The following is a 20,532-nucleotide window of genomic DNA, read 5'->3' as shown; positions in this document are numbered from 1 at the left end:
TTACCTGTGAAAGTACCTTCGGCTTGTTGAATCGAGCACTGTTGTGCACAAGGTAGGTCATGGCTACTCTTTTACAAATATTTCTAACACACACCTAACAATGTGTGCTTATATATATATCGGCACACTACGATAGAGTTAATCAAACAAGTTTATTATCCATGAACAGTGCGGCAATGTACATCATCACAATCATGACATCAACATTACATCAATACTGGCAAGACATCGTCAAATGACATCAACATGGACCGATATAAACATCATGACATCGTGACATCGTGACATCGTGACATCGGTTGTGATTAGTTTAGGAACTATCGATGTATACAATTATAATACATATCAAAAGATTCAACCGCTACCTAGCGATCCATATCAAAACAAAGTCAAATTCTGCCTCGAACTGTCAACCGCATGGCCATCTTTTTTCCCAGCGGAAACGGTGTCCTAGCAACCAAACGTAGACTTGCACAGCCCAGGCTCTAATTAAAGGATGAGGTAACCTTACACGGGATTCATAATAATAATAATAATGCCCATATTTGAAAGTAAAAAGGTAGCCACACCAGCCCCTACATAAAAGCTATAACAAGACTTTTATGTACAAAATTAAACAAATGGCTACCGTAACAATACAACAGGTCAATTAAACAAACATTTCTAATTACCATATATATAGAGATAAAACAAACATAAGCCAATCAGTCTGTGTGTAATTCTAAAAGACAAATTTTAGTAATTGGGCGAGTTAAAATAATGGAACCATCTTTAAATTCGCTGGCCCTGGAACGTTTGGCGCTTGTCGCAACGGATGACGAAGTATTCACTTTAACTGTTCTAACCAATCCATCGTCCGAGGTAATCACATCAACGACCCGAGCAAGTGGCCATTGTCCTCTCGGATAGTTATCGTCGGCCAAAAGTACAATATCATCGATTCTGACATTTTTATGCTTTAAAGTCCATTTGGTTCTTTCTTGTAGCGTGGGAATATATTCCTGCACCCAACGCTTCCAAAATACATCTGTTAAATACTGAGCTTGACGCCACTTTCTTCTAAGGTACAAGTCTTTTTGATCAAACACTCCAGGTGGTAAAGTAGAACTTGACCTAAGGTGTAGAAGATGGTTTGGTGTTAACGGTGATTCGTCCAATACATCATCGCTTACCCTTGTAAGTGGTCGACTATTAATAATCAATACAGCTTCTGATACAACAGTTAACAAAATCTCATCACAGACAAGCTGTTCTTTTAACACTGATTTAAGTACCTGCCTAATTGAACGGATCATCCGTTCCCATATGCCTCCCATATGACTGGCTGCTGGTGGGTTAAAACGCCAGCGGATACTTTTATGGACACAAAAGTTTGAAATTCTTGACTGGTTGAATTCATTGATACAGTCCCTTAGTTCTTTCTCAGCGGAAACAAAATTAGAACCATTATCACTAAAGATTTCTTCAGGACAACCTCTTAAGCAAATGAACCGCCTTAAACAATTGATGAATGAGTCCGTATTTAAAGAATGCGCAATTTCCACATGGACTGCCCTGGATGCCATACAGGTAAACAAACAACCATATCTCTTTACAATACTTCTACCCTGCTTTACAGACAATGGTCCAAAATAATCGATTCCTACACAAGAGAAAGGGGGTTTATCTGGTGTCAAACGCTGTTTAGGCAAATTCCCCATAAACTGTTCCTCACAACGTTTGGATCTCTTCTGACAATCAACACATTTCCGTAAAACCCTACGGACAGCAGATCTCCCTTTGACGATCCAATATTTACGCCTCAAGAAAGACAAAACCGATTCCTGACCTAAATGACAGACTTCCAAATGATGTGAATTAATAACCAAATCTGTAACATGGTGTTTATACGGAAGGATAACTGGGTGTTTTACATCTTCACCTACAGGTCCTTTATCTAATCTTCCTCCAACCTTCAGTAATCCATCTAAAAGTTGTGGATTTAGCTTTCGGAGTGATGAATCAATCTTCGAAGGGTTAGAACTCTCGCTAACATGACGTAGGGCCTTTAAGCTGTCGGGAAACACCCTCCGTTGAACAAACTTGATAACCTCTGACTCGGCTTCTTTGATCTCTCCAACCGTTAAAAACCCCTCAAAGTTATTAGGACACCCCTGTCCTAAAACCTTTAACTTTAAATATCTTTTAAACCTTAAGATCCAGGCAACTCCTCTCTTCAATCTCCACCAGGAGGAATACCTCAAAATCAAATCATCAATAACATCCTTGTCAACTGACGCAACATAAATTTTTGCTTCTTTCCGAACTTCAGGGTCGTCATCCTTCAATTCTGGAATAACAATGGGTGAAGGCCAATCACTTTCATTCCCCCTCAAGAATTCTGGACCACTAATCCATCTATTGTCCTTCACCATGGTCTTTAACTTTAACCCCTTGGAACCGTCATCAGCAGGATTGAAATCCCGATTTACATAACGCCATTCTGAAATCTTAGATCCAAGATGAATTACTGTTAATCTATTCGATTCAAACGTATGGAACCTTTTACTATCATTATTAATACACTTTAAAACTGACAACGAATCTGTCCAAAATACAGTCTTCTCTATAACAAACTCCAATTCTTCCTGTATAACTCTTCTCATCTTCACGGCAACAACCGCAGCCGATAATTCCAGCCTTGGAATAGACACCTCACGAATAGGAGCCAACCTGCATTTCCCAAATACAAAAGAACAATGAACCTCTCCACTGGAATTTATGAATCTCAAATATGCAACAGCAGAATAACCAACTCTAGAACCATCGCAAAATATATGTAACTGGACCTCTCCAATAACACCAAATACCTTAGGTTTCAAACACCTATCAACCTTAATTTCAGACAACCTATCTAAATCCTCTAACCATCTGTACCATTGAAGCTTATCTTCCAAAGAAACAGGATCATCCCAACCTAGATTTCTCCTACTCAACATTTGTAACAACAACTTCGCCTTCATAATGTATGGAGCGATAAACCCAATGGGATCAAATAATGAATAAACAATTGACAAAATACTTCTTCTTGTTGTAACCTTCTCAAACGAATACAACAACTTCTCATTGACCTCCCATGAAAAGACATCTGATTCGGTATCCCATCTCAATCCCAAAGCACTCTGAGTGGGCAAAAGGTTATCCAAATCAACAATAGACTTGGCTCTATCTTTTTCTGGAACGTTCTCCAAAAACTTGCGATCGTTACAACACCACTTAGTCAACCTAAAACCACAAGTAAATAACAACTTTGACAACTCGTGGAACAATTTAACTGATAAATTTAAAGAATCAACTGACTTCATCAGGTCATCTACATACATATTCTTCATAATGGTCTTCACAGTTTCAGGATCGAAGTCGCCACCGTAAAGCTCAGCACATTTCTTGACACAGTAGTTAGCAACAGCAGGTGAAGATGTGGCGCCAAATATGTGTTTGGTCATCCGATAATCTTCCACAACGTCATTAATGTCGTCATTCCTCCACCATAGGAATCGCAATACATCACAATCCTTTGGTTCAACTCTAACTTGGTGAAAATGAGCCTCAATATCAGCTATAAACCCAATCTCTCCCTGTCTGAACCGAAATAAGACTCCTAACAAGTGATTAGCTAAGTCTGGGCCTTGTAATAACTGACTGTTAAGCGATGTTCCATGGTATTGAGCTGCACAGTCGAAGACTACTCTAACTTTATCTGGCTTTAATGGATGGGTTACTGGATGGTGTGGTAAATACCAAATGGGTCTTTCATTTAAATCAATTTCCACCTCTGGAATCTTCTCAGCATGGCCCTTAGAAATATAATCATTAATTGTGGTCTGGTACTTAAAGAACAGATCAGGATTCCTTCTAAACCTCTTAGATAATCCATCTAATCTGTTCAAAGCCATAGCTCTATTATTAATTAGATTAGGAGGAATTCTCTTCCATGGTAATGGAATTTGAAAATGACCATCAACAATCTTTAATCCATCCTCAATAATACATAAAGCCTTTTTATCTTCAATTGAATAACCTGGTTTATTTTCAACTTCTAGATCTTTGAAATCTGTATTCCACAATCTCTGCAACTGTTCCTTCAGATCATCTTTAACTTCAGTTTCTTCATGACTAATAACAGAGCTAACAAAATTAAAACAAAACTCATTAAAATCTCGTGGCTGATCAACTGACCCAATAACAATCCAGCCTAACCTATACCTAATAGCAACTGGTTCATTTTCTCCACCTTCTCTGTAATCTAAAGGGATAAAAAGTTTTGGCCGTTCTTTAACACCAATAATAACAGTTACCTCATGAAACTGCACTTCAGGACAGTCAATATCTTTCAAATGTAAGTATTTCTGTAAATCTTCCATCCTTGGAATTGTAGTGGTGGGAATTGGTAATGATGGTACAGTTCTAACATCACTGAAATCAACCGATGTATCTCCATCTGAAGACTTGATGACTATATCGACTAATTCACTTTCAACTTCCTTAGATCCTGTAACACCTGTGACAGTAAATGGATCAATCTCACCACCAATATCAAGATGAGCAGCAAGTTTCTTTAAGACTAAAGTGATTTCGGATCCAGTATCCAGCAAAGCATAAGAAGTGACTTCTTTCTTGGTGATTTTATTCTGAACAATAACTGGAACAACTCCAAGACAAACCTTCCTTTCACCAGCCCCAGCAGCAGCAGTAACAACACTGGAGGTCTTCTTGGAATCTTCTATCTTCTCAATGGAACTGGATTGGCTCAAATTAAACAAATTAACATCATGCAACAAAGTATTGTGATCCCTTTCACAATTAGGAATCCGACATCTAAATCCAGACTTATCACAAAATTTAATCGAATGTCCTTTATTTAAACACTTAAAACATAACTGGAGGTCACCAACAACTTTACCTTTACCTCTATTGTCAAGATCTATAAACTGACTGCACTTCCAAATAGGATGCCTACCTGCACAGTAAATACATGGTGATCTAAAATTTCCAGCACCGGATCTTAAAATGTTGGGACGACTTGAATTCATCTTACAAGCTGCATTCGAACTCGTTGTAGCCATAAGAGTTGCCATCGGTCTGGGTTTTCTAAAATACGAACTATCAAATTTCTTCTCTCTGGAACTATTCGACAAGTCTTCCCCAAACTCGTTGTTAACTAATACTGCTCGTTCTTTAACAAAATGTAAAAAGTCTATAAACCTTGGTCTGGAACCATTTTCAAGGATTCTACCAGCCCTTTCCGTCCACTTAGCCCTCAAAAACATAGGTAATTTAGAATTCAAGTCCCTCAGTGTGTTCATGTGATCTAAATCATTCATGTAGTCTCTTCCCATACCAGATAGTGTTCTATTAGTAATCTCCAAGTTACGAACAAATTCCATCAGGAAAGTACTATTTGCGGTCTTGATAACAGGTAAGTTCTCTAACTTAGTCATATAGGCTTTTGCAATAACATGAGGTTTACCAAAATTCTCACGCAAAGTTCGTTTAGCTGTTTCAAATCCTGTCTCTACAGGTAAATTTACACAACATTCTATGGACTCCCTGGCCTTTCCACTACAGTGCTGAATTAAAAGTTGTAATTTACGTGATTCCTCTGGGTTATTAGTCTCTAACAGAGTCTCAAAGTTGTGCATAAAAGAAATAAACTTTAAAGGATCACCATTAAATGTCATATATTCCAACTTTGGAGTCGAAACCACCTGACACAGTTTTTGTACTAAGTCATTTGTTGTATTTTGTGTGTTATCACAAACATCACTTCTAAAAACAGAAACATTATTCTGAGGGTAAGTATGCACATTATTCTGCCTATCAGTATTTACATGATAAATTAAATTAGAACTTGGACTAGAGTGTGGGGGAACAACATGACTGATTGGCACATTACTACTATAAGATATGGAAGTATTTGTGAATGTAGGCCTACCATCAATGGTACAAGTAGGTATAAAATTATAATTTGTCGAATTACATGCAGACATATTACAATTTGCATCATAATATGGAATGGATGACATATTATTTGATGAAAAAGACAAATTATTAGATATAGGTAAGTAATTAGCAGAATTATTAAATGGCAGTGACATGGAAGAAACGGTACTAACCGATATGTTATTATCATCTGTTCGAGGTAAGGCATGATTATTAACAGATAAACTCACTCTATTAGTATCAGGTTGCACAATAGATTCCCTAGCAGTAATTACAGATTTATACTGTGGTAAAGTATTAGTAGTATTACAGTACATAGACCTACCTACACTTTGTTGATAAGATGAATAAGCATTATTAATTGACATGGGCAAGCTTACAATAGAATAATCATGATCTACATGAGTTACATTAGGTATAACATTTGATAATGCAGGATTGTGCTCAACAGGTAAATTATTACAATTTGATTTAACAATTAAATTTGGAGATTCAAATAAATTGACAGGTCCTTCTATATCAATAACCACAGAGTCTCTACGACCATGAAGCAAATTTCGATTTACACATGGTGTAAAACAATTTATGTCATCACTGGTGAAAGTTTTTTCTGGCGAATCTAAAGTAAACTCAAATTTATAATTATCAGGCCTAGGGGATAGTAATGTTCGATCACGATAAACATCAGATTTCCTGTCTTCATTTTCATTTTCAGCCTTTTCATTATCAGCCTTTTCATAAAGTTCTAAACTAATTTGTGCTTGTTGTTCTTCAAATTCAATATCTAATAATTCTTCTTCGGCTTTTAACCTGGTTAATCTTTCTGACATTTCCATTTTTTGTTTAATATGTTGCCTTTTCGAACGTGCAAGAGCCAACTTTTCTTTATGTTGTAAAATTTTAAGACTGACTTGCGAACCAAACGAACTATCGCCGTCAGAATGAGAAATGTCACATTGTTTATCTTCTTCAGACATGATGACAGTTTACCATAAAACTAAAAACTTGAACAATCGACAGCTTGCATAATCACAACTTCAATGTGCTTATATATATATCGGCACACTACGATAGAGTTAATCAAACAAGTTTATTATCCATGAACAGTGCGGCAATGTACATCATCACAATCATGACATCAACATTACATCAATACTGGCAAGACATCGTCAAATGACATCAACATGGACCGATATAAACATCATGACATCGTGACATCGTGACATCGGTTGTGATTAGTTTAGGAACTATCGATGTATACAATTATAATACATATCAAAAGATTCAACCGCTACCTAGCGATCCATATCAAAACAAAGTCAAATTCTGCCTCGAACTGTCAACCGCATGGCCATCTTTTTTCCCAGCGGAAACGGTGTCCTAGCAACCAAACGTAGACTTGCACAGCCCAGGCTCTAATTAAAGGATGAGGTAACCTTACACGGGATTCATAATAATAATAATAATGCCCATATTTGAAAGTAAAAAGGTAGCCACACAATGTTTGTTGTAATCTTGTATTAAATTTTCACATCAAATTATTTTTAGTTGTACTTATAAAACACGACCCGCTTCTCACATTTTCAAAGAGTTAATCGGGTCTTTAAAATACGATATACGACGACGGAAGATTTCTTGCTAAAAATGCGTGGTAGACAGTGTTCAGATCACTGACTACTGAAATTGTCTGTATTGGTATACGGGTCTTAGTTTTGTGGTGTGATGAAGTCATAAAGAGTGATTCAGTGGCATCAACTAAGGTGAAAGCGGACGTTAAGTGAAGCTATTCCTCACCGCGGCGTTTGCCTTTCCAAATAAGTGAGGGATTTTAACAAGTCCTCATGAATAATAGTGTATTACAGTCGGAGACGATGATTTCCTAACGCGAGATAAAATGAGGGTCGGCACATGAGCCGTTTGTTGTACCCCATGTTTTAGGAACGACAGCGCAGATAGCAAATCACAGGCCTTCGCTTCCCCTAATACTGTCTAAACCAGGTTATATTTAAGCAAATAGAGAGGGTAGAATTATGAAAGATATATTATAGAATTGATCAATTGGAGGATTGAACGAGAAATAAACATACAAATTTTACTTAAGTTGATTTAAAAACTAGTTATTTAGATGAAGGTGGGGGGGGGGCGTCACATAGGCTTGTGGGGCCGTGTCTGTATGGTGTCAATATATATGTTTTTAGGGACACAAGTTCCATTTACAGCTGTGTAAAATGATCACATGTTCGCCATTTTATCATATTTCATTAACTACCTTTTCCAAACTACCTTTGTAAGTCTCAGATTTTTAAACAGCGGCAGTTTTGTATCTATAACTGATAGACAACATTGTGAAGGGCTCACAATGAAACTGACGCCTCCAAGTCATAAGTTCAGTCCGGACGATATCGCGATCGACCGAGTAAATGGGCTATTTTCCGAGAAACTCGATATCAGCTCAGTCGTCAACTCGAATAAGTAATATTCGTCGTTGGAACATATTACGACACGGTATCGGTTATAAGCTTATACATAACAGAATTGGATTGAGAAGCCTGTAAAAAACAAATCAATAAATAAGTTTAATAATATAAAAATAGAACGTTTTTCAGTAATATGTTTAGAACACGTCCAGTTACAAATTGCCGCCATCTTGGAAATATGTGTAAGGGATGGAATCTGCGGCCCCGAAAGCCTATATACTGACACTAAACACCACGTAATCATCAATATCATAACATCGTCCCATTTTCCCGCTAATACTGGCTGCCATCTTGTCAATATCACCATAACAAGATGACAACAAAATCTGTAATATAGTCATGCCACTAACATATATGTTGATAGCACTGAAAATACGTGGAAAATAAAAGATAAGTTTGAATATATTCGCAAAGTGGCTACCCTTCAAATAATGGCGCCCCATACGATGAAGTAGTTGCTTCAGGAACGGTGTCTGATCGGACGATGCCCCTTCACTGTCCCCGTTCACTCCTATTGGGCTGAAATTTGGAATCCTTAACGTCTATTTTTCATCGTTATTCTTCTTTTCTTGCCGCTAAAAAGAATCATTTCTAGCCACATCGGACACAAATTTATAATAATTCAACACTAGAAGCAGAATTCTGGGATTCAAAAACAAACAAAATACGTTTGAATTGGTCCTCCATTATGAAACTCGCGTTTGCGCAGACCGGAAGCCGGGGGGTGGGGGGTCATTGCTAACTCGCAAGATTCTAGAACAGTGTTGAATTATTATAAATTTGTGTCACCAAGACTTGCTTTATGTTTATAGGTTTTTGAGGATGCAGTCTCTTTATGAAGCTTATACCACACCAAAGCGTTTAAAATACTGGGCCAACAAACAGCCAGACGCATCAGCTTTTGTTTACGTTGCTAAGGATAAACCCAAAGCTGTTCTAACATCAAAAGAAACGTATGACCTTTCAGTGGAGTTTGGACGTCACTTGTTAAAGATTGGAGTAGAGCCAGGTAGTGTTGTTTGTAGCATGATCCCAGACTCCCCTGCAGCTCTGGTCGCTTTCTTTGGAATCATGTGTGCCGGCTGTACTGTCCAGAACGCAACCATCCAAATGTCTGATGGAACATATCTTCTACAAAATCTCCGCAAGTCAAAATGTCGGGCTGTAATTCTGTCCTCGAATCCTGATGACCGGGCTAATCGAATCATATCTCAACACTTTGATACCGTCACTGGGAATTGCGTTACCTCGGAAAAGTTGCCTCACTTGAAGAATTTCATCTACACAAACTTGAATCTTGGCACTGAACTAGGATTCATCTGGCAAGAAGGGGTGGAACTCACAGATAATTCTAATGTTGAAGACCTAACAATCAGTACCGACGATGTTGCAGTTATCATGCAAACTTCGGGTACATCTGGCGTATCAAAACTGATCCCGTTAAGCCACGCATTTTTTGGTAGTACTGAATTATGCCTCAGATCTATATCAGAATCAGTGCACGCACTGGGTTCAAGTATTTCTCTTTTTCACGAGCACAGCCTTACCTGGGGCTTAGGACTACCCTTTTGGTACACAACGTATGGGGACAAAACATTCTTACTGGATCGCAGGTTTAAATCAGATGAAGGACTTGATATTCGGTTTGTTAGAGATATCATTCTGCAGGAAAATTGTCAGATTGCTATATTATCAGCGGCATCTTGTCTAGAGTTGACAGAGTTAATTCAAAGAGAATCGCTTGGTCACGTTACAATTCCTTTGAATACGGTATTACTTGCTGGTCAACCACTGAAAAGGAACATATTGGCGGTCATCGGTACGTTAACTAAGACGGTATATAATATGTATGGAAGTTCAGAAGTTGGGAGCGTGAGTCTTAAGAAAATTGACCAAGAATCCGGGTTCGAGGATTTTAATACCGGATCGCTAATAGAAATGGTAAGTGTGAAGATAGTTGATGAACATTTGAAGGATGTCCCTACTGGGGCTTATGGACAAGTTTTGGTTAATAAACCTGGCATATGTAGACGTTATGTTGGAGACGAAGATGATCTGATGAAGTCGAAGTTTACAGATGATGGTTGGTATCTTACTAATGACTATGGATGTTTTACAGAAAAGGGAGAGTTAATTGTACGGGGACGGTTTGATGACGTTATTATGAGAGGAATGAATTATTTCCATCCATCTTGGATTGAGAATATTATTGGAGGATGTCCAGGAGTAGCCGATGTCCGGGTTGTTAAAGTTCCAGATGAAGCCTTATTAAATGAGATTTGTGCCTGCTATATTCCTGAAAAAAGTTCCGATACTTGCCCCCAGGACGTAAATAATTTTTGCAGGAAGACATTTGTCAGTCATGATTCGAATGCAAAAACAGCCTGTCCTAAGTACTTTCTGAAAATGGAATCTTTCCCTGTAAATAAAAATGGAAAATTTGACAGAAAGGTTTTGGAAGAGAAGGCGGTTAAATTGCTTAACTTACTGTGATGGAAAAGATATCAAGTCAGATGGGGCCACCACAATAAGTTCCCCTAAATTATTCTGATATATAAATTACAATAATTTACGTTAATGGGTCTAATAATTTACGTTAATCGTTTATCTGGAAAATTAGAACTATATATATGCTAAACGTATTGTGATGGATAATATATCAAATTAGATGGAGCCACCACGATAAGTCCCCTTATAGGTTATAATAGTTTACCATAATCATTCATCTGGAAAACTATACCTAAATGTTTCTGTGTATATTTAAACTTACTGTTGTAATAAAGGTCTGCCTTTTGTCCAACCTAACCACCATGTAGGTAGCGGCAATATTTATTATGAATGGGGTTAAAATATAAAGAAGTCATGGGACAATGCTAAATCGCTAATATTTAATACCTAGAAAATGACAAAAATAGTTTGCAACGCATATGATAATGTAATATGAATGTATATAAACTGATTTACATTCAATCGTTTTTGTTTTTCATATCAGTTATGTTCGGCGAAATACGCCAGAAGTCTCAATCGAATGACAATCTCTAGCGACTGGTTATTCCAGTCTATGCCGAAAGTATTTATTGCGCATGCTCTCCAGATAAGACCGTGTGTGTTTTAATTGATTGGTTTTATTATTATGTGTTTGGTCATGCCTATATTTTCAATGAAGTCCCAGACCAACTAAGATGTCCAGTATCTATCTTCAGACTGTGGAGAAAGGAGAGAGTTGAGACAGAGGGTTTTTCCCCTCTCTATCAGTTTGTCAATCATTGATCGCCGTTCATTGTTTAATTGATTGCAGTTGATTAGCAGGTGTGAGGTGCTTGCAATTTGTCCACACGGGCATTTAATTGGTGTATAGGTGTAGTCTTTGACTACGTTTATTGTTTTAAGCCTCGTGATGAGTTTGCATATTTTGATAGAAGGGTGATTGATGTAAACCTTGTCTACAAGATTGCAATCTATTTGATAGCGATGAGTATTTTCTTGTTTTAGACGGGCTTTGCATGCATTTCTAATCTTCTCTACCGGAAAGTAGTGAAATCTGGTCCTGTCATGAAGTCCTGTGCTAGTGCATTCATCCTTCAAAACAAATCTCAAGAGGACATATCAGATCTTGGCAAAGACCTGATGGTTGATCTATTTGGTGGCAAATCGAATGATACGCTATCATCACTGTGCCATATTATTTTTACCAAGAAAGTGGCAACTGCTGAAGCATCTGTCATTCCTATGCGACTTTCCCCAACATCACCTGCAAGAAGATTTCATAGCCAACGTGTGTACTTTCAAATTATGCTAAAGACGGGGATGGCAAATGAAAGTGACCTAACTGAATAGGGGTGGAAACAGGGAAATGATCAGTTAATTTCAATTATGACCCAAAACAATGCTGTGCCTGGCGAACTCTTGAAAATTATCCATTCCAACTGTTTGGGGGGTGGGGGTGGGGTCCAAGTTCTCTCGATGCAGCTGCAGACGCTATGGACTCCCCTACACTGCTGTATGTGGCCTCTGTCAAACTGAAAATTGTGACAATTCAAACAACACTCAATAGGTCGATACTGAGGTGGAAGATGACACTCAAAACTGAACGCTCTGAAACTTATTCTATGGACAGGGGTGTTTGTGCATTAGGTGATAGTGGACAGTTGAAGGTCATGAATTCAATTTCGTAATGATTGGACAGCTCAGTGACATCCAAAGTTTTCTTAATATGTTCCTTGCGCCATAAAACCCGGGTATAGGCATCAAGATCATCAAATTTGGGTCAATACTTATGGACTTGCGGTCATTTGGAGGTTTTGGTGGCCATTTTTGACATATAAGGCCAGCATCATATTTAATGATCTTAATGAGTTGATAGATACATAATTATGATCATTAAGACATTTCGGTAGCCATCTTTGACGCCATCTTGAAAAAAACCCCACTTTTCCGGGGTCCTACTTTGGTAAACTTATAGTATGTTATTATTATTATTATAACAGCATATTTATAGTGCACCCTTTCATATAACATGTTCAGGGGCACTTTACAAAGTGACAATGTAAATCACACATAAACAACAAGATTATGGACATGTTAACGATTGTATACAGAGTCAGTTAAAAGCCTGATTAAATAAATGTGTTTTAAGTTGTTTTTTAAAAGAATACAGAGATGTACAACATCTACTAAATGGTAGATTATTCCATAAAACAGGTGCTTGATAACTAAAAGAGCGCTGACCATAGGAGACTAGTTGAACAGTTTTGGGCTTTAAAAGTAGTTTATCTGATGTACGTAATGTTCGGCCAGGTGTATAAAGTTCTAAAAGATCTGAGAGGTAAACAGGAACTAAATTATTTAAACATTTAAAAGTACACTAAACCCTACCAGAATCAGTTGAGAAACCTTTTGTTGCAATTTTTGGGGGTTAAACTGTAATTTGACCGGACTAAATATTTTGGACCTAAAAATTGAATTTACACGAATGTGTCGCAACGCATATAATAATGTAATATGAATGTATACAAACTGATTTACATTCAATCGTTTCTGTTTTTACTATAATTTCTAATCAGTTATGTTCGTTGAAATACACCAGAAGTCTCAATCGAATGGCAATCTCTAGCGTCTGGTCATTCAAGTCTACACCGCTAGTATTTTTTGCGCATACTCTCCAAATAGTCTGCGATACCTCTTCTGTGGAAGCATTAAAGCACCAGGTAGTAGTAGTAGCAAATAAGAATATGACGTCACCGTTTGATAACTTGAGGAATATGTCTAGCCTCGTTCTTCGAGTATCTTGTTACAAATGGCGCTGAAACGCATTGTGGTACACGATTCGTGTACTAATGATAAAATGTTTATTTTGTTTTAAATATTTGATATCAGAGGACCATCTTTTCCCGGTAATATCACAACATCAATGTTGATTTAAATTGACAAATAATTCGTGTTTTCAATGTCGAAGACTTTGGATGATATTGAGTTACAGACTTGGCTACTTTAACTCTGTCTAAAATACATGCATGTAATGTCACGAACCAGTTATCTACAGGATTAAAAAGTTTTATTTAAAAAAATAATATCACGGGATCTAACTTCAGTCCACATCACAACTTACCTGTGTAAGTACCTTCGACTTGTTGAATCGAGCACTGTTGTGCACAAGGTAGGTCATGGCTACTCTTTTTGATTCGAATGCTAAAATAGCCTAGCCCAAGTACTTCCTGCAGATGGTTTCTTTCCCTGTAAATAAAAATGGAAAATTAGATAGAAAGGTTTTAGAAGAAAAGGCAACCATATTGCTAAACTTGCTGTGATGGAAAAGCTGTCGTCAGATTGGGCCACTAAGATGAGTTCCCCTAAATTATTCTGATTTATAAATTATGATAATTAACGTTAATCTTTCATCTGTTAATAAACGTCCTAACGTTAGATTTGGCATTGTTATACTATAATGTTATACAAATATCACGAAAGTTGGGGGGCGGGGGTTAGCTGCCATTGAAGACAGAATTTTGCTCTACTGATATATTTCAGGCTAGTAGAAGTATTCTTAATTAAATCCATTCTTTAAATATCACCGAGGTTGCTCTCGGTATCAATTTTACTTAGTTATTCATGTTTTCCTTTTTTTTTCATTTACATACGACTAAAACGTGTTATTGCGAAGAGTTATATCCTTTGGACAAAAATAAAGTAATTCTGGCTATGTATTCGGTGGGTAAATAACTACGTAAATGGTCGTTTTCTGGCATGGTCATTCATTTCCAGTGAAAAGAAAGAATATTTAAACGCTGCTGTGGAAATCTTCTTAAACATCAATTCTCACTGTTGCAAGAATATCAGGACAATCATCGTGGACAGATCTTTTATTGAATACTGTCTGAAACCATTTTGCTCTGTGCAGTTCATACGTAGAGAAATTTTGATTATATGGTTCACTGCTTAAAATGGTCCAATGAAGAAGACGATTTTTTTTATATAAAAACAGACCTAAGCCTCTCGAATAAAAGATACGGCCCTAATAAGTTAAATGACGAGTCTGTTAGGACAAAGAAACTAAAGCTAGATAAATCTGTTCTTTACGTTTTATTAAATTCAATTGACCATTCTGAATTTGCACAATCCTGCAACAAGATGCTTGACTGTCCGTATTTGCCTAAAGAATTCTTAGGACATTCCTGGAGAGTAAGGGTGTTGTAAGAGGCATGGGTAAATGTAACTGCAGTTATTAAAAACAAATGGAACTTCGGTGTCACCACATAATGACCAAAAACACGACATATGGTTTAAAGGCCGTCATAAAATCCGATATCCAAAATCGTTGGTTAATTGTTTCAGTTGATATCGGTTCACAAAGAGATAACAATCTTCTTAGTGATGATAGCTCAATATATAGGCAAACAAACAAACAAAATGAACGATATTGACATGATGATAGCTCAATATATAGGCAAACAAACAAACAAAATGAACGATATTGACATGATGATAGCTCAATATATATCCAAACAAAATGAACGATATTAACGTTTCCGGAGAAATCATAAACCATACCACCCACGAGACTTCAAACAGCCTTATCATAGATACTGCTCAAAATTTTGATTCGAAAGTCCACACAGACTATTCAGCTCTGCAAAAAATCAGTGGTCTTTAAATCGTGAAATCCCCCCCCCCCCCACACACACACACAAATCAATACATCTGGTGATGCTTTTCCTTTCAAAACGAACAGACACCAAATTAACATCTACAGAAAAATAGAACAAATGCGATCCTTTAGCAATTTATTATCTAATGTTTGTCAAGAAGAGTTTGACATTAAATATAACGTACTGAAAGCTCTGTATAATGAATTCTTTTCTCCCAAAAGTAACAATCATGTTGGTAATCAATAACCAAATATTTCAATTTCTAGCAGAAAGAAATAGAGGCAGACGCAAAGGTCTCCGAAATAAAACTATATAGATCCAAGCTAACAGAAAAATCTTAAGAAAGAAGTTCTGAAGAGACTTCTACACAGAAACAAGACAAAACTTCGATTAAATGTTTAGATCACCCTTTATCTGAAAACACTGTTTACCATTTCATAGACATTTTTCAGAAAAAAAGAAGGCGTTTCCAACGGTTTCCAAATTGGAACAAGTAGGGCGCTCAAATAGCTGCTAATTTGTTCAGATTGTCTCGCTCCTTGGCAATCAGTATGTAACTATACATGGCGATGGAGCAAAACACAAATGATCTGTTTATACGGCATTTGCGCTCAAAGTTCAGTCTAACCCAAAGATACTGGTGGAAACTGAAAAATAGATTCAGAGTGCTCATAACCATTGCTTCTTTGGTTACGCAATGAACTTGCCCTGGCTTTAAATGCCAATTGATATCAGTTATCGAAAGTAACAGTTGCAGCAAGAAACAGTCAGGGGTTATGGTTATAGCAGGCAGCAAATGAAATATGCCAAAGAAGCTTCAAGGTACGAGCTAGTCCCCACGATGTAAATATGTCCCGCAATGTATACTGCTATAGCCGCTTGCCACCACTTACCCTAGACGTGGAATCTACAAAATATTGATTCCGTGTAGTATTTATTGTGATTGGATTCATGAAAACTGTATAACTTACAGTAATGAAGTCTAATTACGTCGAAGGCATTGATAATGATCTATCACAGTTTCGAACAAAGTCGTAGTTTCCTCGATCAGAGATCGTCTGAATTTTTCTACAGTAGTACATACACCAACTTTAGATCTCGCGGTATCCATCGCTAGCGGTGGAATCCTGGTACCGTTGAAGCTGGAAATAAAGCACTCCTCGGGTACAGTTGTTAAAGCTTTAGCATTTTCGTACGAAGGGGCCACAAAATTGGCAGCTGCGATCCATATCAATTTACCATGGGTCTAATTGACAACTCACTATAATTTTATTGCGTCATGTGAAACACAAACAACACCGCTGCCTTACTTACCACCAGTAATTCCACACAGCCCATCCCCATTTAATTTTGGTTTTACTGTCCGTGTAAAATTTTAAAATCTGTCGAAGGGGTTAGGATTCATTTACAAAATACCTGTACAATAGACAATATTCTAGTGTTAGTGGAGACCTGATTGTGAAAAGGTTGAGAAATTTCTCTTTGATAAGATCCTTGTCAAGTGTCCAGTATACCACATTGCAAAATTCATGGGAAACCCTTTGCTTGTTAAATGTAGGATAAACATCTGATGGAATGTAAGGGTTTTTTTATTTGTATGGAAGTGGATACGATCAATTCTTACACAGGGTTACGTATTTGGTGGATAACCACCGAACAACAATACGTGTGTGATAACATCGTCGATGTTAAACACAACACAGTGAAGCATGCGATGGCAGAAATGCATCATGCTTGAAGTCTGTACCATCACCTTCAGACTCTCAATTCTTGAATATCTTAAGAGGAATGACAAAGGGTAGACGGAATATATGTCCTCATTGTAGCATCCCAATTGATTTCTGTCGAAATTGGTAATATGGACCACCATCTTTGATAATATTTCAGCTGGCTGATTGCAATAAGCAAGATTTAGTTTGCGAATGCATTCTTTCTAAAATAACAATTATTCAGGAAAAATATTATTTAGCTGGATTAACCATTCACCGGCTAATTAATTAGGAGATAAACACTTCCTATTTCGTATTTAGAGGGGGTTTACTGTCCATTTAACCATGCTTGAATCATTAGAACACGAGACGCAACACTTTTAGCAAACAAGCCTACAGTGGGGCTGATGTTCCCCGCCGAAATCCCAAAATAAATAGATGACACATATTAATTAATAGCAGATTTATTTATTTTTTTTCAAAAGTATCAAGCAATCAAACTGATTATCAACTATACACTAAGTTTCATCACTCACTATCAGATAGAATAAAAGTTATCTTGTCCCAAAGCGTCGACCATTGAAATTGCTTAGCATTAGCTCGAAATGTTAATCATTGAACTCAGTCAAGACATTCACCTAATAAACGTCTACTCTTTTAATAGCAGAGTTGTTACGTTCCAAAGTCTTGACCAATCAAATTGCTTATCGCTCCTTAGTCTAAGCAGAAAATTCTCATCGAACTTAGTCAAGGTAAAGATATAATGAATCTATACTCGAGTTTCATTACTCTCACTTAATTAAAACTAAAGTTTATCGTGCCCCAAAGCATCAACCAATCAGATTGCTTATCTCTGCTTACCGCAAGCAGACAATGTTCATCATCGAACTCCATCAAGGCATTCACCCAGTCTAAGCAGAAAATTCTCATCATCGAACTTAGTCAAGGTAATGATATAATGAATCTATACTCGAGTTGCATTACTCTCACTTAATTAAAACTAAAGTTTATCGTGCCCCAAAGCTACAACCAATCAGATTTCTTATCTCTGCTTACCGCAAGCAGACAATGTTTATCATCGAACTCCATCAAGGCATTCACCTAATGAACACCTACACCAAGTTTGGAAATTCTAGCTCAATTAGAAAGAGAGTTATTGTGTTCCAAAGTCTCGACCAATCAAATTGCTTATCGCTCTGCGTACCCTCAGCAGAAAATGTTCATCGTCGAAGTTAGTCATGGTGTTGATGAAATAAAGATATACACCAAGTGTCCTCATCTCACTTAATTAGAACTAAAGTTACCGTGTCCCAAAGCATCAACCATTCAAATTGCTTATCTCTGCTTACCCTAAGCAGAAAATTCTCATCTTCGAACTCCATCAAGACATTCACCTAAAAGACACCTACGCATAGTGTGAACATTCTAACTCAATTAGAATAAGCGTGTTACAAAGTCTTGACCAATCAAATTGCTTATAGCTCTGCCTACCCTGACAGAAAATGCTCATTACCGAACTTAGTCAAGGTAATAATGCAATTAAACTACCGGTATACACCTAGTTTCATCACTTAATTAGAACTAAAGTTATCGTGCCCCAAAGCATCAACCAATCAAATTGCTTATCCCAAGCAGAAAATGCTCGTCTTCGAACTCCATCAAGGCAATGACCTAATAAACACCTTTACCAAGTTTGAACATTTAAGCTCAATTAGAAAAAGAGTTATTGTGTCCCAAAAAGTGTGACGGACAGACGAACCCATTTTATTCAGGACTCAGACTAGCAATTATTTGCCCATTGACTTCAATGTTAAATGGCTGTAACATCACAGGCTGTAGTTTTTTGCTCAAAATTCCGTTGGTTTCAATCTTTATAGGCACAATGGGGACAACATTTGGCAATCTCCTCATCATAATTTTGTAGGGGGTTGACAATTTACATTTTTTGCTACGCGGATTTGAAGTTGACTGGGGTGAAAATCTCACTTCCGACACAATGATAGTAAGAAGTAAATACACAACGTGAAGCAGAAGTAAAGACAGCTAGAGACAAATTCTAGACGATCACAAGGCTGCAGAAATATATAGTAAGAAAAGATGCATGGGTCGTATGTAAGATGTGGCGACCGGTTTTTGGAATGGTCCCGCTTTCCACGTCCATGTTTCTGGATTTCTAGAAGAATTCGGTTTTTCCACCCTGTTCGGTTCCTGGCTAGAATTTCCGTCGTTTCCCATTTGATTTCATGCTGTGGATTGTTGTAAATATGTTCTGCTATTGCGATTTGTTATATTCTTATTTTCTGACTGCGGTGTGTTGCTCTTTAATTCGCATGGAAACCGCCAGGAATGTTTTACCAACACAGGCGTCATTACACTCACATTTTTTTGTATATATAACACACTTTGGGTCGTCTCTTGGTTGTTTTATTCTGCCAGTTGCGTTTAACATGTTTTTTTTAGTGTAGTTCCGCTGATAAACACTACATCTGCATCTATTTGCTCTTTTAAAATTCTTTGACTTTTGTGGCTGGCTGGTCCTATGAATGGAATTGTGATGAATTTCGGATGATTATTCTGTCCATCCGTGTTTACATTTGATGCCTTATGTAGTAACATGTAAGTTTAGTTTTTGTCCAGGACGTCCCCGGTTGGTCTAAAAGTCCTCGGCACAAACAGTACCACATAACGCAAAGACGAAAAACTTCAGGGAAAATAACTCTATCCCTTAAACCAACGTGAGCGTAGTCTCGATTATCCAGAACCTCCTAGTCTTCAACGTACAGAATATTTTTCTGGATGATATAGACTAACGTGAGGGCAGCGCGGGAAAAACATTCCCGGGCGGTATCAAATCTCGCGATATTCGGAGGATAAAAGGAAAATAGCGGCCAATGGAAAAAATGGTCCTATGAATGGAATTGTGATGGAATTTCGGATGATTATTTTTATACGCCCACATTTTCATGTGGACGTATATTGTCTTACAGTTTTCTTAAGACGTTTGTCTTACCAGGAATAACAATGCAACAGTTCGCTTCTACATTTTATATATACATGTATATAGCCGAATACATGTATACAAGCATAATAGAGAGAGAGAGAGAAATGGGGTTTAACGACCACTCGACACAAACTAGGTCATTTCGGGACTAACATATGGTTTAATTTTATTTACATAATTCGCTTGCGCGTAGGGGTCTTTAGCAGTGGGAGGAAACC

The 20,532-nt window shown here is 37.3% G+C and overlaps 1 protein-coding gene across 1 annotated transcript; it reads left to right on the top strand.

The window, feature by feature from the left end:
• LOC126831114 (medium-chain acyl-CoA ligase ACSF2, mitochondrial) lies at positions 1-11,556 on the top strand. The gene is made up of 2 exons (XM_050561748.2): positions 1-52; positions 9,272-11,556. The coding sequence occupies exon 2, from the start codon at positions 9,282-9,284 to the stop codon at positions 10,950-10,952; it is 1,671 nt and encodes a 556-aa protein (XP_050417705.1). The 5' UTR covers positions 1-52; positions 9,272-9,281; the 3' UTR covers positions 10,953-11,556.
• The last annotated feature ends 8,976 nt before the right edge of the window (positions 11,557-20,532 follow it).

Source organism: Patella vulgata, chromosome 8 (assembly GCF_932274485.2).
Source record: "Patella vulgata chromosome 8, xgPatVulg1.2, whole genome shotgun sequence".
NCBI classification, from domain to species: Eukaryota; Metazoa; Mollusca; class Gastropoda; family Patellidae; genus Patella; species Patella vulgata.
The sequence above is the reverse complement of the archived record's forward strand: the minus strand, read 5'-3'. Positions and strand labels throughout refer to the sequence as shown.

Bases quoted from the DNA above. Each gene is read 5' to 3' on its own strand.
- LOC126831114 (XM_050561748.2), top strand. From the start codon at position 9,282: ATGCAGTCTCTTTATGAAGCTTATACCACACCAAAGCGTTTAAAATAC.